The sequence below is a fragment of the Carcharodon carcharias genome, chromosome 2 (genome assembly GCF_017639515.1).
Source record: "Carcharodon carcharias isolate sCarCar2 chromosome 2, sCarCar2.pri, whole genome shotgun sequence".
Lineage (NCBI taxonomy): Eukaryota > Metazoa > Chordata > Chondrichthyes > Lamniformes > Lamnidae > Carcharodon > Carcharodon carcharias.
The window spans coordinates 88,799,897-88,820,897 of NC_054468.1; the positions used below are offsets into that span (position 1 = coordinate 88,799,897).

The following is a 21,001-nucleotide window of genomic DNA, read 5'->3' on the forward strand; positions in this document are numbered from 1 at the left end:
TCCCAACAACAGCTTTTAGACTAGCTTGTTCCTGGATTTCCTCTGTCACCTTTCTTCAACAATGGAGTGACATTTGCAATTTTCCAATTTAAAGGAATGGTTCCTGAATTGAAATATTTTTGGAAAGGACTGTAGAATTATCAAGAGAGGATTGCAGGGTTAGGGGAAGCTGCAGAGATAAGGAAGAGTGAAACCATGAGCAGCACAGTGATGATGAGTGAATGGGACTTGGTGCAGGTAGGATATGGATAGCAAAGAGTTGATGGGTAAGCAGAATGGAGTAGGCAGGATTTGGGCCACAGAGGGATAATGGCTGAGCGAGACTAGGTGCGGGATAGGATATGAGCAACAAACATTTGAATGACAAAAGCAAAATACTACAGATGTGGGAAATCTGAAATAAAAACAGAAAATGCTGGAAATGCTCAGCCGGTCAGGCAGCACCTGTGGAGAGAGAAATAGAGTTAATGGGCGGAATTTTATGTCCCTTCCTACCTGCAGGATTTTCCAGCCCTGCCAAAGTTAGTGGACTTTTGAATGGCTCGTGGCATTTTCCAGCCCCGATGTGAGGGGGGCCATAAAATTCCACCCAAAGTTTCAGGCCAATCAATAAAATTTCATCAGAATTGGAAAAAGTTAAAAAGTACAGAGGCTGGATAGCACGAGGAGATAAAGAACAAAAGGCAAAGACAGGAGGGATTAAATTACAAAAGGGGTAGTGGTGTGAGGGAAAAGCAGGTATACTGCAGATTAGGCACGTTATAGCCTTCTGGATTGAACACTGAGTTCAACTCTTTCAGATCATAATGAGTTGCTATTTTTTCTAAACATAATCAAGTATGGATTGACAGTTGTTTTATACATTAGAGGCTTATTCAATCTCTTATAGAGCTCTTTACAAAAACATCACTGCATCCCAAAAGCTTTAGAAGAAACTTTTTTTTAAATCCTGCCTGTTATCACCAATTAGATTTATCTGAGTTTAAGGTTACAATGACAGTGATTGTGATGACACTTGCTGGAGCATGGTGAATTTAACAATTTCCAGTAGCTTGTCGAAAGGTTCATTGTAGGCCGAAATATTTTTTATTGTAACAAGTGCAGCAGCAAAAACTTTGCCGCACTTTTTGGACCACAAAGTAGTTTTGTTTCTCTGCACTGGGAGAAAGCATACCCCACATTAACCTGATCACAAGGGAGATTTAGGCCTGTTTTAGCATGCGTTGGTCCATCTCAGAATAGTAGGCAGCAGAAGCTTTTATTTATGCAGTGTCCCTCCAGTCAGAAAATTCTTTTGCAATGTTTGAGTCGGGAAATATCAGCTTCACCAATTGTATGAAATGGTCTGCAAATGCAATGAGTAATTTACATTCTACAGTGGCTTTTCAAAAAAGCACATCAGCATTTGTAATCTTCTGACCTGAAGTCTGCTGAGCTGGGCTTAAAAAGCCTGTTATCGGCTGTTGCATCTTCAGGCCCAATTTACATGTTTGAACGTTTCCAGGTGTTTTTCTGAGGGTTGCTTTTTTTCCAGAATTCCCAATGATGATATCCGTAGAACAGGCAAGATGAAACGGGTGCTTATCTGAAAGCCTGGTGTTTTTTTTTTTACTAGGTACACACTGCTTCAGCCTGCATTGTATCTGCACCTGTAGTGAAGCCACTTACTTTGATTTTCCTTTTCTGACAACAATAACAAAATGCCCCAAGGCACTTCACAGGAATATTATAAAACAAAGTGCGTCACTGAGCGATATAAGGAGATATTAAGTAAGATGACCAAAATCTTGGATGAAGAGGTAGGTTTTAAGGAGTGTCTTAAAGGAGGAAATGGAGGTAGAAGAATATTCCAGAGGTTAGGAAGAATATTCCAGAGCTTGGGGCCTAGGTAAATGACAGTGCAGCCACCAATGTTGGAGCAATTAAAATTGGGGAGATTCATGTGAATCATGCCAGTAGCAAAAAAAGCCCTGAAATTTGAAAGCCTTACCTCAAGATCATGAGTGAGGCTGATCTTACAGTCAATTTTATTGACAATCATTCATCCCAGTAGACAACAACCCATAGGGGCAGGATTGGGAAGCTTATCTGGAATTATATGTTAACATTTATCTGAATATTTTTGGTCCATTGCTTTAATGAAATTTTTGTTTTCCAAGATAACAGTTGGAACAAAATTAAAAATTAAAAATGTCACATATTTCACAATCAATGATTCAATGCAGCCATTGAACTGTCTTTTGGGCCTTTCAATACCTCTTTTCTTTAACTTCAAGTCTTGAGACTGCCTCCAAAGCTTGGGATTTAATTGGATATTTTTTCCCCCACAACAGTTGATTAGACAACATTGATGTATTGTCAGCATGTGAAGTGATTGCAGTATGTGATCCATGTACCAAGGGCAGTGAGAAGGTGGAAGAGTTTGTCCCCTCATTTTTTGACCATTGGAAAGTCAATTCATTTCACCCAAAATCTTTTGAAAGAAATTGATGAACACTCAAAGTTTTTAATGCAAGTGGAAGGGTTAAAAGATTTTAGTTAGAAGTGTCTTTTAGTAAAGATAAAATATAAGCAGAAAAGCAGAACAGGAGAATAGCGGATGTGCTTTAGACAGGATAAGAAATGAGACAGACAAGTTCAAAAAACAAAGGACAAGGCCAAGGAATGGATGTTGATATCAAGTAGGCCCAGGCTCCTGCACAATCAGCAAGATTTGGTGATCCTGTAAGGATGAGAACAATGTCTAGTGTCTGTGCACATGGAAAATAGGTGACCAAAGCCAAAGGCATCTATTGAGCATGTGACTGTGAATTGACAAGATTAGAATATGTGCATGTGACTGTGTTTAAAAAATGTGACTTTGCTGTAATCTGTAGAGTTCGGTCTTGGACTGCCCAAGGCTGTCTCTCCCTGCGTACGCTTGAATGATTAATAAACAATTTGGCCTGTACCAGAGTCTCCTGGAGGTTTGTCGAGTTGAACTACAAATGGTGAGTTTAGATACGTATATTACAATAGTGCGTTTTTAATGAATGGCAAAAATACAGAAGCAACAGCTGCAGCTGTTACCATGTGCAAGACAGCCGTGGGAATGAAAGCAATTAATTGTACAATTCCGTTTATGACTAGAGATTGTTTGTAGGGAATGGATATTTTTTAGTCAAAATCTTTGTACATATTGAGCGTTTTATGAAGGTATTTGATAATTTAATGTGGAATAGGACTTCAATTTGGTATTACACACCTTTCCTCTGCCTGGCGCTTAACTTTAATTAAATAAGACATTTTACTGATAACATGGTTTCTCAAGTTTTCTTCAGTCATTAGCTTTATCAGTTTGAGGACTCACTTGATTACAGCTTTGCCTGTGTTTAACTGAACTGCCATCACGGTCTTAATTGGAACTATTTACTGACAATCTAATGAATGAATCCCTTGTTTCCAGATTTCACAGCAGGCAAGGTTTTTCTCTTTTAGATTTCCCAGAATGAATGTCGTATGTCCAGGATGAATGGTCTTCCTCCAGTTGTTTTCTACAAACCCTCTCTCTTGTTTAAGACGCAGACTGGGTCAGTTCCTTATATGGCTTGTATATCCTTTGGCCCAATGCTTGAAATAATCACCTCAGAATTAGACATACAGAAAATGCATTCATGTAAACATGATAAATACAAAATAATTAAAGTTTCAAAGTTCACCTGAGGACCAGCCTCCTAGATATTTGACCACAAGAAACCATGCAAACTGCCACAAACCCTTTGTTTTACAAGCCTCTCACTTCACTTTAAACCATGTAACCTATTAAAGAAACCACAGAGCTGCCACATGACAGACTTGAAATCGTAAATCTGAGACTGATTTAACTGTAATCTGTAAAGGTGCACTTTCTTTATCTGTATTCAATCTTTGTGTGTGTGTGTGTGTGTGTGTGTGTGTGCGTGTGTTCATACATGAGACCTAGTGTGTGATGCTGCATTAATTCATGGTAATTTGAAAATAAATAACCTTCATTATTTCAAGCTCATGGAAGCTTGCTGCTGAATTATTTAATTGGAATGCGCACTCCAAGAGTAAGAAAAGACACCTCTTTCCATACACAACATACTGATTATGGACAATTAGACAGCAAATACATTCTGTCCATGACAGAATCCGGTGTATTAATGCAATGGTGGTTTCTCTTCAGGCTCCCGCACAGTTACCTCTGGAGTCTCACAAGGATCTATCCTTGGCCCCCTCCTATTTCTTATCTGCACACTGGTCCTCAGCAATATCATCCAAAACGTGAAATATGAACAGAAAGCGCTGGAAAAACTCTGCAGGCCTGGCAACATCTGTGGAGAGAGAAACAGATTTCATATTTCGGGTCTGTATGACTCTTCTTCAGAGCTAAAGAGAAGTAGAAATGTGATGGATTTTATACTGTTTAAGAGGGGGTGGAGCTGGTGGAGGAAAATAGAAGGTGAGGAATAGGTGGGAGCTAAGGAGAAATTTGACAAAGAAGTCACAGACACAAGACAAAGGGAGTGTTAAGACTGAAGAAGGTGCTGATAGTGGCATAAAAGTAAGATAGCAGAATTTGTCAAGAGCAGAACAAGGTTCAGCTCTCTCTGTGAAAGCACCACATAGAAACAAGTGACAGATAGCCCTGTGTTTTGGTGGGGGGGCGCATTTGGGAAAAAGGATAAAAAATAAATAAAAGGGCAAATGCATTAATTAAAATAAAAAGTTAGATTAAAAAAGGGGAGTAAAGATGGAGGGGAGAGTCCATAGTCTGAAGTTGTTGAACTTAATATTAAGTCTGCAAGGCTGTAAAGTGCCTAATCAGAAGATAAGGTGCTTGGGCTTCATTGGAAAATTGCAGCAGGCCAAAGATGGACATATGAGCATGAGAGCAGGATGATATGTTGAAATGGCAAGCTACAGGAAGGTCTAGGTCATGCTTGCGGACAGACCGGAGGAGTAGACTGGGTTATTACGGAGGGAATGCTGACACAGGGTTGAGGGGAAGATGTGTTTGGTGGTGGCTTCATACTGGGGTTGGTGAGAATGGAGGAGGATGATCCTTTGAATGTGGAGGCTGGTGGGGTGAAAAGTGAGGACATTTCACTTTCATCTCAATCATAGTTTTGGGAGGGAAGGGAAGGAATAAAGGCAGAGGTGTGGGTGAAGGGTTGGACGCGGCTGAAGGCCCTGTCAACCACTGTGTGGGGGGGTTGGTGGGGGGGGAGAACCTCAGTTAAGGATAATGGAAGACATGTCAGAAGCGCCGTTTTGAAAAGTGGCATTATCGGAACAGATGCACCGGAGGTGGAGGGACTAAAAGAATGGGATGGCGTCTTCACAGAGAGCAGGGTATGAGGAGCTGTAGTCAAGGTAGCTGTGTGAGTCAGTGGGCTCACACTGTATATTGATGGACAGTCTATCACCAGAAATGGAGACAGAAAGGTCAAGGAAGGGAAAGGGAGTGTCGGAGGTGGACCATGTGAAGGTGAGAGAGGGGTGGAAATTGGAAACAAAATCAATAAATTAAGAGTTAACTCTGTTTCTCTCTCCACAGATGCTGTCAAACCTGCTGAGTCTTTTCCAGCATTTTTTGTTTTCATTTCAGATTTCCATCATTCACAATATTTTGCTTTTATCATCCAAAACATGTCAGTTTCCATATGTGACAACCAGCTCTACCTCACCATCACATCTCTCAACACACCCCTCGCCCCCTCCTCCTCATTATCTCTAAATTATCTGAGTACGTATCTGACATCCAGTACTGGGATGAGCAGAAATTTCCTCCAACTAATTACAGGATTGTGAAGACCAAAGCCATTGTCTTCAGTCCCTGCCATACCTTCATTCCCTAGCTACCAACTCGATCCCTCTGTCTGAGACTGAACCAAACTGTTCACAACCTTAGGGTCACACATGACCCCAGTGATAGCTTCTGATCACCTATCTCCACCATCATTAGGACAGCTATTTCCACCTCAATAACTCACCGGACTCTGCGCTTGTTTCAGCTGCTCATGCCGCTGAAGCCCTCTTTCATGGTTACCTCTGCAATTGATTATTCTAATGCATTCGTGGCAGGCTTCCCACATTCTGCTCTCCATAAACCTGAGGTCATCCAGAGCTTTGCTGCCTATGTCCTATTCACCCATCACCCCGGTGCTCACTGACCTACGCTGGCTCCTGGTCAAGCAATGCCTCAATTTTAAAATTCTCATCCTTGTTTTCAATTCCCTCCTAAGCTCTCACCTTCCCTACCTCTGTAATTTCCTGCACCCCCACAACCCCATGTCAACATCCTCTAATTCTGGTCACTTGAGCATCTCTAATTTTAATTGCTCCACCATTAATGGAAAGCACCTTCAGTTGCCTAGGCCAGAAGCTCTGGAATCCTTTCCCTAAAGCTCCCTGCCTCTCTAGCTCCCTTTGCTCTTTTAAGAAGCTCCTTAAAACCTATCTCTTTGACGAGGTTTTTGGCCATCTACTCTAATATCTCCCTGAGTGGCTCAGTGTCATAATTGGTTTTATAATGCCCCTGTGAAGCACCTTGGGGCATTATATTAATACTAATTCTTGTTTGAATTGTATGTGCATTCGGTAGACAGTTACAGAAGGTCGATTTTAATATGTACATACACATCCATTTTCTTGATTTCATATGAGTAGATTCATCGTCGACTGTCCCTCAGTTCAAGGATGACGTCCACTCAGAGTCGCAGGTTTCTGCCATGGGCCCCAAGAGTCTGAACAGACTGTTCTTAACCCACATATATTTTTGCACATAGGGCAGGACATCCCAGACAGTAGTGTGCAGACTGCAGAGTTTGCTTTCTTTTCTTTACATCTCTACTGCCACTGCATCTCATTATTAAGGCGTTGGGCAGAATTTTAGGGTCCCATTGTGGCGGGGGCAGAGCCGTAATATGTGACAAGCCATTCAAAAGTTCCTGTTGGTGTAAAATTCCGCCCGTTGTTACTCAAAGCCTGATGCAGCTTGAACAAATCGTCACCTTTCTGAAGAACTGGTAGCAAGTTCCTCACAGTCATTAATGTCAATGCTGTTGCAATTCAAGGAGAGCCTCAGAGGGCTGAATTTTTTGCCTGATGGGCGGGAAGGCCTGACCCAATCTCTGGCGGGCAGGGAGTCGATCCCCACTGGAGAAGCGGGTCCCGCCACCATTTTAAGCGGGTGGACCAATTAAGGCCCACCCAGCCTGATGTCCGGTGGGAAGCGCTATGCGCTTCCTGTGCAGGCGAGGGGGGAATTCCCCAAATGCGAGAGTGTGCTCTTTCATGCATGCGCACAAAAGAGCGCACATCTCCCTGAGTGCCACCTCAGGGAGATCGCTGGAAGGTTTTCAAACTTTAAAAATAGAAAAATAAAAAAATCATTAACATGTCCCCCTCATGTGACAATGTCACATGCGATGAGACATGTTCATAAATTTCACTGAAACTTTAATAAACTCTTTTAAAACCGACATGAAACTTCATCCCGCCAGTGGATGAGGTTTCATGTTTTTTCAGAAGGCCGCTGGGGCTCCTGACCTATCCGCCAGCTTAAGGTTGGACGGGCAGGGCCTTTAATTGTTTTAATTATCCTGTCAATGGCCTCAATTGGCCATTGACAGGTTGGCGGGCGGACAGCTAATCGCGCTCTGCCCTGACATCCTGAAGATTTAAATGGGGCGGGATGACATCAGGGATTCCCCCCAGCGTCATCCCACATCATTTTCACGTCAGCAAGTGGGCCCTGCCCTCTGCTCGCCAACGGAAAAATTCAGTCCAGTGTCTTTGAAGTGTTTGCTTTGTCTTCCCCCAGATCATTGGCCATTTGAGAGTTGAGGAAACAGGAACTGACTGGGAGAGATGGTTTTTAGCCATCCTGGACATGGTGTTCAATCCTTCGAAATTGATTTTGAAGTTATTTTGCCTAAATGCTTGTGGAGTTGGCTTCAAAAAGGACACCATCATTTGTTCAACGACTGTCTCATTGAATCTGGAGGATGCAGCATGAGCATTGCTAATGGAATTTTTCTGGCACTCTTGTGTCACTGACACGTCTCACTCCAGGTCTCACTGCAGTAAAGGAGTGTGGTGATGACAACTGCTCGGTACACTAGGACTTGATTTGTGGAGGTCTTTGTTGCCAAACACACGCTGGGGCACTTTGCAGAAGGCTGAGCTGGCACAGCTGATCTGGTGTTGGATCTCCTCGTCAATGATGGCCTTTTGAGGGAGACGGCTGCAGAGGTATAGGAAGTGGCCAACATATTCCAGAGTCACTCCGTCAACATACATGGGTTGTGGAATATTTAACTCGCAAGGTGTGTGTTGTTATATGAGTTTTGTTTTGGCAAAATTCAAGGATAGCCAAGTTTCTTGCATGCACAATTGAAGAACTCGAGAGCGGCTTACAAATCTGCTGCAGAGTGCGTAACGACACTGCAGTCATCCACAAATTGGAGATCATGTATATCAGTGGTGGTCAGTTTAGTTTTGGCACAGAGGCAACTGAGGGTAAAGAGTTTTCCAACTAGATAATATTTAATGCTGACACTGGAGTTGCATCTAAGATGGTCTTTCACTTTCAGTTATTTCTGTTCTACTAAAGTCTTGTGAAGGTTTCACTTGGGTGAATTAATACGCAATATTTGTTAGTCAAGCTTTCACATAAATACTAAGAGAAAGTAAAACAAACTTTGAAACTTTGTTTGTAATAAAAATTTAATTAAAAATTTAAACAACAGTTCAAACATGTAATGAATTCCATGACTTTTAATAACAGAAGCCGGTGATAAAAATGTACTGAGTGAGTCCCACGTCGGGACATTTTTTCAGATTTTGATAATCTTTATTTTTGATTTTAACATTTTTCAGCTCCCTAAGGCAGCTCCCTGCATCCAGGGAGCTTTCAGCGTGCACTCCTCCACCCCCAGACTTTTGCCCTCGCACTCCTCCCACCCCCCACCCCAGCAGCACTGAGCTTCTCAATGCTTCTTTCATGCAGGCTGGCCATTAATTGGCCAGCCAGTGTGAAATTGTGGTCGGGGGCCGATCATGGGTGGCAGACTGTTTCCCAGCTGCTCCCGGGCCTGCCCACCACGCTCGTCCAATCGACGATCTGAAAATCCTGCCCCTGGTGTCGGCTGTAGGCCACAGAAAGGTATCAATGGACTAATCAGGTGGACAGAACTGTGGCAAATGGAGAAATTTAGGGTAATGCATTCTACAGGCATTACCATTGCTGAATCCCCCATGATCAACATCCTGCGGTTACCATTGACCAAAAACTGAACTAGAACAGCCATCTAAATACTGTGGCTACAACAGCAGGTCATAGGCTTGGAATTCTGCAGCAAGTAACTCACCTCCTGACTCCCCAAAGCCTGTCCACCGTCTACAAGGCACAGGTCAGGAATCTGATGGAATACCCAGCACTTGTCTGGCTGAGTGCAATTCCAACAACACTCAAGAAGCTGAACACCATCCAGGACAAAGCAGCACACTTGATTGGCACCCCATTCACCACAATAAACATATATTCCCACCATCACCAACACACAATGGCAGCAGTGTGTGTACAAGATACACTGCAACAACTCACCAAAGCTCCTTAGACCTTCCAAACCCACGACCACTTCCATCTAGGAGGGCAGCAGATAGATGGGATGACCCACCACCTGGAAGTTCCCCTCCAAGTCACACACCATCCTGACTAGAAACTATATCACTGTTCCTTCACTGTTGCTGAGTCAAAATCCTGGAACTCCCTTCCTAACAGCGCTGTGGGTGCTCCTATACTACATTGGACTGCAGCTGTTCAAGAAGGCAGCTCACCACCACCTTCTCAAGGGTAATTAGGGATGGGCAATAAATGACACTTGTTCCATGAACAAGTATGAAAAAAGACTTGTTAAAGCAGCTTCAGTTGGTCTGCTGTGTCTACAGAGGAATAGGGCTTTGCCAGGAAACAGCACTGAGCCAGTTGTTAGACTGCTTTCTAGATGTTTTATTCCCGCAGCACCTCTTCTACTCCTGTACAAGTAGCCTTAGGAATCAAAAATAAATACCACCCTTGCTTCAGGAATAAGCCAAAATAGAACAGAAATATCCACTTAGTGAAATGATGAAAGCACATTTAGAGAAGAATTCTGCTTGCAGTTATCAGGATCAATTATTGCTTGAAAATTCAAGATTAAGTAAATATTAAGGTCAGCATTTAACATTGGTGTGATGGGAACAAGATGGGGAGAGGGGATCCTTGACAAAGGTTTTAGCCTGGGTTTGTGGGACTACACAATGAAGAGGTGGGAAACATGAATACCATCCTAACTAGAGAACTTGAGATGAACATATCGGTGTGCAAACTTAGTGAATGTCCTCCATTGTCAACATGGTCATAACTATATTATTAGCTATCTCTAGTGCTGGATACAGAGGCTCACTGAATGTTTGCTCAAAAGTGTGCAAGTGGGTTAGTTTGTCATCTGACACAATATAAAAGGAGATTATCCCACAATCAAAATCCACAAACACTCCCACTGTGGTGGGGTGCTCTTTAAAATTAAGTAGTTTGGTTTTAAATTGATTATGCAAGGCTAAAAAGGAGAATACCCCTGACTGAACACACCAGGATTTATCATTCTGTCCCAGAGAACATTCATTACCCCGCCCTTTTCGACTGATGCTTCTGTAACAGACTCCAACTTTCCATCCCACTGCTTTACTGGTCTCCACCTCCCAATAGCAGCGGCCATAGCTCACTCCTGAAGAGCAGAGGACCTGTTGTTTGCCGTTAAACCTGTGTGGGCTGCCTGGATATGGCTGTGTATCTGAAGATCCCAAAACAGTGCTGTTATTGTTAAACAGAATGAGGGAGGGATGTGCTGTATCAGGATCCAGAGTCAGCGTCCGTCCATCTACGAATCAAAGGAGAAATCAAAATAAATCAGCCACTTGCTCCTGACAGAGAGACTGAGGATTTTAAATACTGTGGGAGACAGACAAATAACTCACTGTCCTCATTCCTGGCAGAGAGGCTGAGGATTTTAAATTCAGTGGGATGCTGACAAATAACTCACTGTCCTCACTCCTGGCAGAGTGACTGAGGATATCAATTACAGTGGCCAGGATTTTCCCTGAAATGCGCAGTCTGTTAGCGGGCAGGAAGAAATGTCGTTCCACCCGCCGGCCACAATGGCTGCTTTTTGCGGCAAATCGTCGCATTGCAGCTGATTAATTATCCATCCGCGGGGAACAGACCGTTCCACTGGTGGGCAGCATCTGATTCATCCACTCTGCTGTGACCTTAGCACTGCCTAACTCCAGACACCATATCTAAATGGTGCATGTCAGGAAGATATAATAATTTTCATAATGTTAATGGAATTTATTGTAGAGTGGTTTCTGTGCCTATGGGTCTATGTCTGTTTGTGTGTGTGTGTGTGTGTGTGAATTAATTGAATGAAAGGCAGCTGGTCTTAAGGCTTTGGTGTATTAGAAGATAAGCTAGGTTTGAAATGTTAAGTAGGTGAACATAGGGGTAAAGGGAAGATTTGCCTTTTTAAATAAACCAGGCTAGATTGATTTCAAAGGAGGGGTGAAATGTGTCACTTAGCCAGGTGAAGTAAGAAACAGTGGCCAGAATTTAGCCCTTGTCGGGCGGGCTCAGCAGGGACTGGTGGGTGGGGGGTGGCCAGGAAGCCGACTGCTACCTGCGATCGAAGCCAGAAGGCGATTTCACGCTGGCCGGCCAATTAAGGCTCGCCTAGCATGAAACGTGAGTGGCAGCGCTCAGCACTGCCTGCGCGGGCGGGGAGGAGGAGGGCAAGCGTGAACTTCGCTCATGCAGGCGATTGCACTCTTGAGAATCCCCCTGAAGCAAAGAGCTGCCTCAGGGAGATGACGAGTTTTTAAAAAGTATAAAGAAATGAAAAATATTAGAAAACGTGTCCCTTCTATGACTCTGTCACATGAGCAATCATATATTATTAAAGCAATTTAAAAATTTTTATTTTATTTTTATTTGCTTTAGGAAACCTCATCTCGCCCATGGATAAGATTTCCTAATAAACAAAAAGGCTGATTGGCCTTTTCGCTGCTCACCCACCGTAAGGTTGGACAGGCAGTGAAAAATGTCAGTTAATTGAGACTTTAATGATCTTACAAACATTTTGATTGTCGGTTGGCATGCTGCCGATTCCCGCACGTGCCTGCCAACTGAAATATTGCGCCACTGTGTGTTGACATTGGGACGCTCACCCGACGACAATACGCGTCATTTTACACTCGAGCAGGTCGGGCACAGGCCTGCCCGCCAAGGTAAAAATTTTGCCCAGTGTGTTTATTTTTCCCAAAGATTACTGGTAAAATTGGTACTATGAGAGATTTTTTATTATCAGAGAGGCAAAGTGCAAACACATAATGCAACAATGGGAATTTGCATTCAAAGTGGAAAATATATATAAAGGAGCAAAGACTGTGTGTAAGGGTAGGCATACTGAGATCTAAAAGTGTGAGAAGCCTCCAGCATCTAAGCCTCAAGCTGCTGTCTGCAAAGAGCTGAAGTTAAGAAAACTCATTTTGAATTGGATTGTTCAGGTATCATGTTTCTTTGCCTGGGTCTTTTAAAATCTATGTAACTTACTGTTGCCTTAATGCAAGTATAACTGGGAGTTAGATTAATTAGAGGGTTTAGAAGTTATCATAGTAGTAATTTCTAGATCTATGTATGTACTCAAAATCATTTCTTCTATTAATTAAGGTTTAATGTGGTTTTGTAAGAAACCTATAAGACTTGGTGATCTTATTACTACTGAATTCAAGGCACGCATCTCAAAATTTATACAAATTGCAAAACAATTGTGGCAGTTGTTTCAAGTTTTCCTTTGGGATTGGAGCAGCTCAGCATTTACCATCAGCTGTGCCATAACAGCACACCTGCACAGCACTCACACTTTCTGCAACAGCTCCAGTGAAGACATGCCTCCAAAAGGCATGCTGCACCCAAATTCAGTGACACCTCACTGGAGCACCTGCTGAATGTAGTCAAGGCCTGCCGCAGTGACCTCTACCCCTGCTCTGGCCCCAAGCCTTCCACCAAGGTAACCAACCCGGCTTGAGTCGCAGCGGTGGCCAGTGCAAATGCCCTGCAGAAGAGGTCAGCCACCCAGTGCAGGAAGAAGATGAATAGATCTCATCTATTCTGCCATGGTAAGTCAACCATTTCATCTCTCAACTCACACACTCTCAAGTCTGTCACACATTCACAAGGATCTCTTTCACTGCCACCTCAAGGGACATTACCAATCACTCACACACCCTCACATCTCCATCTAGCCTCATCTCCTCTGGAGTTTGCATCCTGACACTGTCCAAGCCTCCACTCTCCACCTTATCATTTGCCCTCACATGTGTCTTGCTCACATTTTCTCCATCTGCCTTCAGGCAGGACAAGCTGGCTCAAAACCAAGTCCATTGGTTGGAGTCATACCAAGCACAAAGGAAGATGGTTGTGGTTGTTTGAGGTCAATCATCTCAGCTCCAGGACATCACTGCAGGAGTTCCTCAGGTAGTGTCCTAGGCTCAACCACCTTCAGCTGCTTCATCAATGACCTTTCTTCTATCATAAGGTCAGAAGTGGGGATGTTCGCTGATGATTACACAATGTTCAGCCCCTTTCACGACTCCTCAGATACTGAAACAGTCCATGTCCAAATGCAGCAAATACTCCTTAGACCTTCTTCAATCACTCAATAGTTCTGCAGTTCTATAATACTCTGGTGACTTTGAAGGCTGCAAACGAGGGGTTAAATCTAGGGGAACACGATTGCCATTTTGAGGGATCAGTGCTGAATGGGCCTTATTGCTTCACTTTCCTGACTTCCTGCATGTCAATTGAACATCTGCTAACCTGTCTCAGCTGTGCCTCTGTCCTCATGTTGGAACTATCATTTCAATTGGGTGACCCTTGAGTGCTCCCCCAATCCCCCAAGTCATGTGACTCACTGCAACCTACCCCGTTCATTGTCCCCAATGGAGCCCTTGCCCTGCAGCACAGTAAAAGCCTTAACCCTGCTGTGGTACACTTGTTTTGAGACCCCCCCTGAAACCAATGTGGTACAGCCTGTGAAGCCTGGCTGCGTGATGGCAGGTATGTGAACTCACCTTGGGGTCAGGAGTGAAGTGCAGGTCGCCAGCTGCATGTTGTTGGAACCCTGTTGTGAAACACGTTGTTCTAATTGCACACAGACGTGGGCTCTTAATCCAGTGTGGAGGGATGATTCCAGCAAGCAGGTGTCATAATGAGATGCTGATTTATGCTAATGACTTTCGTGATATTTGACGGCGGGAAATTGACGCCTTAAGCGTACAATCACTTCCTCATTTTACATCATTGTAAAACCGGTTTTGGGCCTCCTCGTGAGATTTAGCTCCCGCACCCGGCATGACACCCATCAGGATCAGGAGCGGAAAATCCCAGCCAGTGAGAGATAGGCTCAAGTAACTCACTGTCCTCACTCCTAGCAAAGTGACTGAGGATTCTAAATATTAGTCCCCTTTCTATGTTACTGCAGTCTATTTCTCTGCCTTCACATGAACCTGCACAGCTGCCATGTTTAAACCTGTGCGTGCAGTATTGAAAGGTGAATTGCTATTCCCTTAACTTCCATTTAGCTCCATCGGGTTACTGTGCAAGTCCAAAGACAGGGGCCGGGATTTTCCGTGCCCGCCGACGTCGGGTGTCTTCGGAGGCATGACCAGACAATATGGTGCAATCGGCTTCAAGACGGCGTGAAACCAGTTCATGATTGTCCACTCAGTCTGCCAACAGCAAGCCGCGTTTTCCACCATCAGACGTCAGGAACCTCATTTTAATACATCAGCACATCACCAGAATCATCCCCCGACCGCACTAGCTGTATCGTCCGTCTGCGTCGGTGGGAAAGCAAGCCAACATGTTTCACAACAGCGTATAAGAGGCGTGCACTTGGCGGGCTGCACTTTGAGGGGTACACAGAGGGGAGTGCACAGCAGCGATGTGCAGCACTCACCAGGGTCACCTGTTGGACTTCAAGCCTGAGGAGCATTTGGTGGGAGGGGGGGGTGCGGTGAAGGGCAGCCCTGCCGCTGAGGTGGTCTGTTGTGGGGGCGTCGCAAGGCAAGGGCTGCCTTGCAGTTGGGGTGACCTGGGGGTGGGGAGGGAAAGGGCAATGACAGCTCTACCATTGAATAAAGCGTGCAAGAATTTGGGGTGGGGGTAGGGTAAGCGAGGGAAGTGGCCACACATTCAGCAAACCTGTAGAAAGTGACCATTCCTCTGCAACTGAGACAGTTCAGGCACAACCACATTGATATAATTGGAGTCGGGCTTCTGGCTTAGTTGCCCACTCAAGCAACGCAGGGGCATCAAAGTGCCACGAAGTGCTCCAAAGCTATTCACCCCCAACCCTGGCACAGACTGCAAAGTCTTGAGCTTTTGACTTGGACAACTGCACACATTATACAATCTCCTTGCTAAAGCTGGCTATGGAGCAGTCACAGTCACAGTCCCTTGCAATGTCATCATCCCAGTTTGGACCAGTCTCCCCCATGGTTCAAGCTAATAGTGCAGCCTTGCAGTGCAGGTTTGGGGAATGCCTATGCCTGAGGTGAGAGTCCATGTAGTCCAATGGGCAAAGCTGCTGCCAATCGGTCAGGTGGAATAGGGCGGAGGTAGGTGGGGTCTCAGGCAGCCATGCAGTGCACTAAACTCTGGCCATCTAAATGGTGGCCAGCACTCTCCAGGAAGTGGTAAGGGGCCTTCACACTTAACCAGAACAGGTTTTTAGTACACCTATGCTAACCATGTCTCTCCCTCTTTCATCCTGTAGGAGGAGTACATCAGGATCATGGAGCCTGGTGAACCAGCTGCATGCCAGATGGCCTGCAGAGAACAAAGACGACGGAGGAGAGAGTGACTGAGGCTCCTAGCTGAGCAGAGGCATGAGCAGCAACCTAAGGGGCGGCTGTGTCTCCCACACACGCTGCCGAAGAGTCACAGGGAGTCTATTGACAGCCACGCTCTATCAAAGTCGCCTTTCATTCCTGCGGATGACCGAGAACCAGTCTCACCAAAGACTGCGCATGTCTAGAGAACTAGTTGGTCACATCTGCCAGTACCACAGGATTTACGGGGAAGGCGATGGCGTAGTGGTATTGTCACTGGACTAGTAATTCAGAGACCCAGTGTAATGCTCTGAGGACCCGGGTTTGGATCCTGCCAAGACAGATGGTGGAATTTGAATTCAATAAAAATCTGCAATTAAAAGTCTGATGATGACCATGAGACCATTGTTGATTGTTGTAAAAACCCATCTGGTTCTCTAATGCTCTTTAGGGAAGGAAATTTGTCGTCCTTACCTGGTCTGGCCTACATGTGACTCCAGACCCGCAGCATTGTGAGTGACTCTTAAATACCCTCTGAAATGGTCTAGCAAGACACTCAGCTGTAACAAACCGCTACAAAGTCACAAAAAAGGAATGAAATCGGATGGACCACCTGGCATTGACCTAAGCATCAACAACGGCAATCTCAGCCCTGTTGACACTGCAAAGTCCTCCCTACTAACATCTGGGGGCTAGTGCCAAAATTGGTAGAGTTGTCTCACAGACTAGTCAAGCATCATACTCATGGAATCATACCTTACAGGTAATGTCCCAGACCTGGGTCGCCGTCCCTGAGTATGTCCTGTCCCACCAGCAGGATAGACCCAGCAGAGGTGGCGGCACAGTGGTATACAGACCCCGTGAACTCTAATGGCATCAGGTCAAACATGGGCAGGGAAACCTCCTGCTGACCTTTTTTTTTATTCATTCACGGGATGTGGGCTTCGCTGTCTGCTCTAGCATTTATTGTCCATCCCTAGTTGAGAATCTGGTGGTTAACTGCCTTGAACTGCTGCAATCAATGTGGTGTAGGTACACCCACAGTGCTGTTAGAAAGGGAGTTCCACAATTTTGACCCAGACTTCCATGTACCACCCTCCCTCAGCTGATGAATCAGTGCTCCTCCATGTTGAACACCACTTGGAGGAAGCACTGAGAATGGCAAGGGCACAGAATGTACTCTGGATGAGGGCCTTCAATGTCTACCACCAAGAGTGGCTCGCTAGCGCCACTCCTGACCAAGCTGGCTGAGTCCTAAATGGACTGGGTCTGCGGCAGGTAGTGAGGGACGAAATGGAGACATAGTCCTGCCTTCACATTGAAGATCACTTTGATCATGTTGTGTGGCACTACCACCATGCTATATGGGATTTTGAACAGATCTAGCAACTCAGGACTGGGCATCCATGAGGCGCTGTGGGCCATCAGCAGCAGCAGAACTGTACTTGAACACAATCTGTAACCTCAAGGCCCGGCATGTCCCCCACACTACCATTACCATCAAGACAGGGGCTCAGCCTTGGTTCAATGAAGAGTGCAGGAGGGCATACCAGGGGCAGCACCAGGCATACCCAAAAATGAGGTGTCAATCTGGTGAAGCTATAACACAGGACTACTTGCATGCCAAAGAGCATAAGCAGCAAGTGATAGGCAGAGCTAAGTGATCCCACAACCAATGGATCAGATCTAAGCTCTGCTGTCCTGCCACATCCATTCATGAATTGTGGTGGACAGTTAAACAACTCACTGGAGGAGGAGGATCCATAAACATTCCCATCCTCAATAATGGAAGAACCCAGCACATCGGTGCAAAAGATAAGACTGAAGGATTTGCTACAATCTTTAGCCAGAAGTGCTGAGTGGATGATCCATCACGGCTTCCTCCAGAGGCCCCCAGCATCACAGATGCCAATCTTCAGCCAATTCAATTCACTCCACATAATATCAGCAAACAGCTGAAGGCATTGGATACTGCAGAAGCTATGGGCCCTGTCAATATTCCGGCAATAGCACTGAAGACTTGTGCTTCAGAGCTTGCCACACCCCGAGCCAAGCTGTTTCAGTACAGCTACAACACTGGCATCTACCCGGCTATATGGAAAATTGTCCAGGTATGTCCTGTCCACAAAAAGCAGGGCAAATCCAATCTGGCCAACTACTACCCCATCAGTCTACTTTCCATAATCAGTAAAGTAATGGAAGGGGTCATCGACAATGCTATCAAGCGACACTTGCTTAGCAATAACCTGCTCACTGATGCCCAGTTTGGGATCCACCAGTGCCACTCAGCTCCTGACTTCATTACAGCCTTGGTTCAAACATGGACAAAAGATCTGAACTCCTGAGCTGAGGTGAGAGTGACTGCCCTTGATATCAAGGCCGCAGTTGACAGGGTGTGGCATCAAGGAGCCCGAGCAAAACTGGAATCAATGGGATTAAATCAAAATGCCCCACCAAATACATCTTCCCTTCATCTCCCCCCCCCTCCCGCCCCACCACCACTGTTGGCATTCCGTAGGGACCGTTCCTTCCGGGACAGCCTGGTTCACTCCTCCATCACTCCCAACACCTCCTCCCCATCCCGCAGCACCTTCTCATGCAACCGCAGAAGGTGCAACACCTGCCCCTTTACCTCCTCCCTCCTCACCATCAAAGGGCCCAAACACTCCTTTCAGATCAAGCAGCGCTTCACTTGCACCTCCTTCAGTTTGGTCTACTGCATTCACTGCTCCCAATGCGGTATCCTCTACATTGAAGAGACAAACACAGACTGGTGACCGTTTTGCAGAATACCTCTGGTATGTCTGCAAGCATTTCCTGTCACTTGCCATTTCAACATACCATCCTGCTCTCATGCCCACATGTCCGTCCTTGGCCTGCTGCAATGTTCCAGTGAAGCTCAACGCAAACTGAAGGAACAGCACCTCATCTTCCGACTAGGCACTTTACAGCTTTCCGGACTTAACATTGAGTTCAACAACTTCAGATCATGAACTCTCTCCTCCACCATCACCCCTTTTTTATTCCCTTTTTTCAATATTAATTTTAATTTTTAATTTTTATTTTTCATCCACTTATTTATATTTTTATTTTTATTTATTTTAATTTTTATTCATTGTTTTATCCCCACCTTTTATACTATTTTCGATCTTTTTCCAACCACTGTCCCCTTCCCCACCCCACCCCCACTAGGGCTATCTGTCACTTGTTCTTTCCAGAGTGCTTACCCTTGTCCTGCTATTATCACATTCTGCTTTCTGACCTTAATGCCACCATCAGCACCTCCTTTAGCCATTACCACTACCAGTAACACCCCTTTGTCCTTTTGTTTGTGACATCTTTGTCAATCTCTCCTTTGCCTCCGCCTATCGCTGGCCTTCTATACAGCTTCACCTGCCTCAGCCCCCTTAAACAGTATAAATTTCATCACATTTTTACTTCTCTTTAGCTCTGAAGAAGAGTCATATGGACTTGAAACATTAACACTGTCTTTCTCTTCACAGGTGCTGTTAGACCTGCTGAGTTTTTCCAGCAATTTTTGTTTTTGTTTGGAGTCAATGGGAATCAGGGGGAAAACTCTCCACTGGTTGGAGTCAAACCTAGCACAAAGGAAGATGGTTGTAGTTGTTGGAGGTCAGTCACCTCAGCCCCAGGACATCTCTGTGGGAGTTCCTCAGGCTAGTGTCCTCAGCCCAACTATCTTCAGCTGCTTCATCAATGACCTTTCTTCCATCATAAGGTCAGAAGTGGGGATGATCGCTGATAATTGCACAATGTTCAGCACCATTCGCGACTCCTCAGATACTGAAGCAGCCCATGTCCAAATGCAGCAAGACCTGGACAATATCCAGGTTTGGGCTGACAAGTGGCAAGTAAAATTTGCTCCACACAAGTGTCAGGCAATGAACATCTCCAACAAGAGAGAATCCAACCATCGCCCCTTGATGTTCAATAGCATCACCATCGTTGAATCCACCACTATCAATATCGTGCGGGTTAGCATTGACCAGAAGCTGAACTGGACTCGCCATATAAATATTATGGCTACAAGAGGAGGTCAGAGGCTAGGAATCATGCAATGAGTAACTCACCTCCTGATTCCCCAAAGCCTGTCCACCATTCAAGGCACGAGTCAGGAGTGTGATGGAATACTCCCCACTTGCCTGGATGAGTGCGGCTCCCACAACACTCCAGAAGCTTGACACCATCCAGGACAAAGCAGTCCAGTTGATTGGCATCATATCCACAAACATTCACTCCCTCCACCATCTACAAGATGCATTTCGGGAATTCATCAAGGCTCCTTCCACAGCACTTCCAAACCCACAAGCACTACCATCTAGAAGGACAATGGCAGCAGATAGATGGGAACACCACCACTTGGAAGTTCCCCTCTGAGTCACTCACCATCCTGACTTGGAAATATATCACCATTCCTTCACTGTATTACTGGGTCAAAATCCTGGAACTCCCTCCCTAACAGCACTGTGGGTGTCCCTATACTACATGGACTCTTGCAGTTCAAGAAGGCAGCTTACAACCACCTTCTCAAGAGCAATTAGGGATGGGCAATAAATTCTGGCCCAACCAGCGAAGCCCACATCCCACGAATGAATTTTTAAAAATTGGCACTACGGGATCATGAGGGCATCCACTTCCAATGGCCATGAAAGTGACCACGGCGCTGAATTGCAATGCCAGTGGCTCCTTTCAAGGCTCCACTGGTGGCCTCTGTGGGATCTCACAAGCCTCTACCCACAAATGCATCCATGAGGTCACATGCCATCTTCATGATGGCACACAACTTTGTGCATTTCACACGGGACCAGGACAGCCAGGGCGCAAGAGCGATTGGATTCACCCAGGTCTTGGGTTTCCACAGGTGCAGGGCATGATCGACTGCGCTCACGTGGCGCTCAGATCTCCGTCGCAACACAGGTTGGGCTACATCAACTGCATGGAGTTCCACTTGCTGAACGTACAGCTGGTGTATGACCACCAAAAACGCATCCTGCAGGTATGTACATGGTTTCCAGGGAATTTGCATGACTCCTACACCCTCAGT

General features: G+C 45.3%; 1 protein-coding gene across 3 annotated transcripts in view; it reads right to left on the reverse strand.

The window, feature by feature from the left end:
* Window positions 1-4,045: 4,045 nt before the first annotated feature.
* Window positions 4,046-21,001, reverse strand: part of LOC121274462 (E3 ubiquitin/ISG15 ligase TRIM25-like) — a 29,521-nt gene continuing 12,565 nt past the window's right edge. For 2 of the 3 annotated variants that reach the window (XM_041181810.1, XM_041181805.1), the window contains exon 6: window positions 9,762-10,928. In XM_041181810.1, the coding sequence (XP_041037744.1) occupies window positions 10,378-10,928 (551 nt within the window). In that variant the 3' untranslated portion in view covers window positions 9,762-10,377. Of the gene's footprint in view, window positions 4,335-9,761; window positions 10,929-21,001 lie in introns of those variants that run through there. The other variant, XM_041181815.1, reaches the window with a different exon arrangement.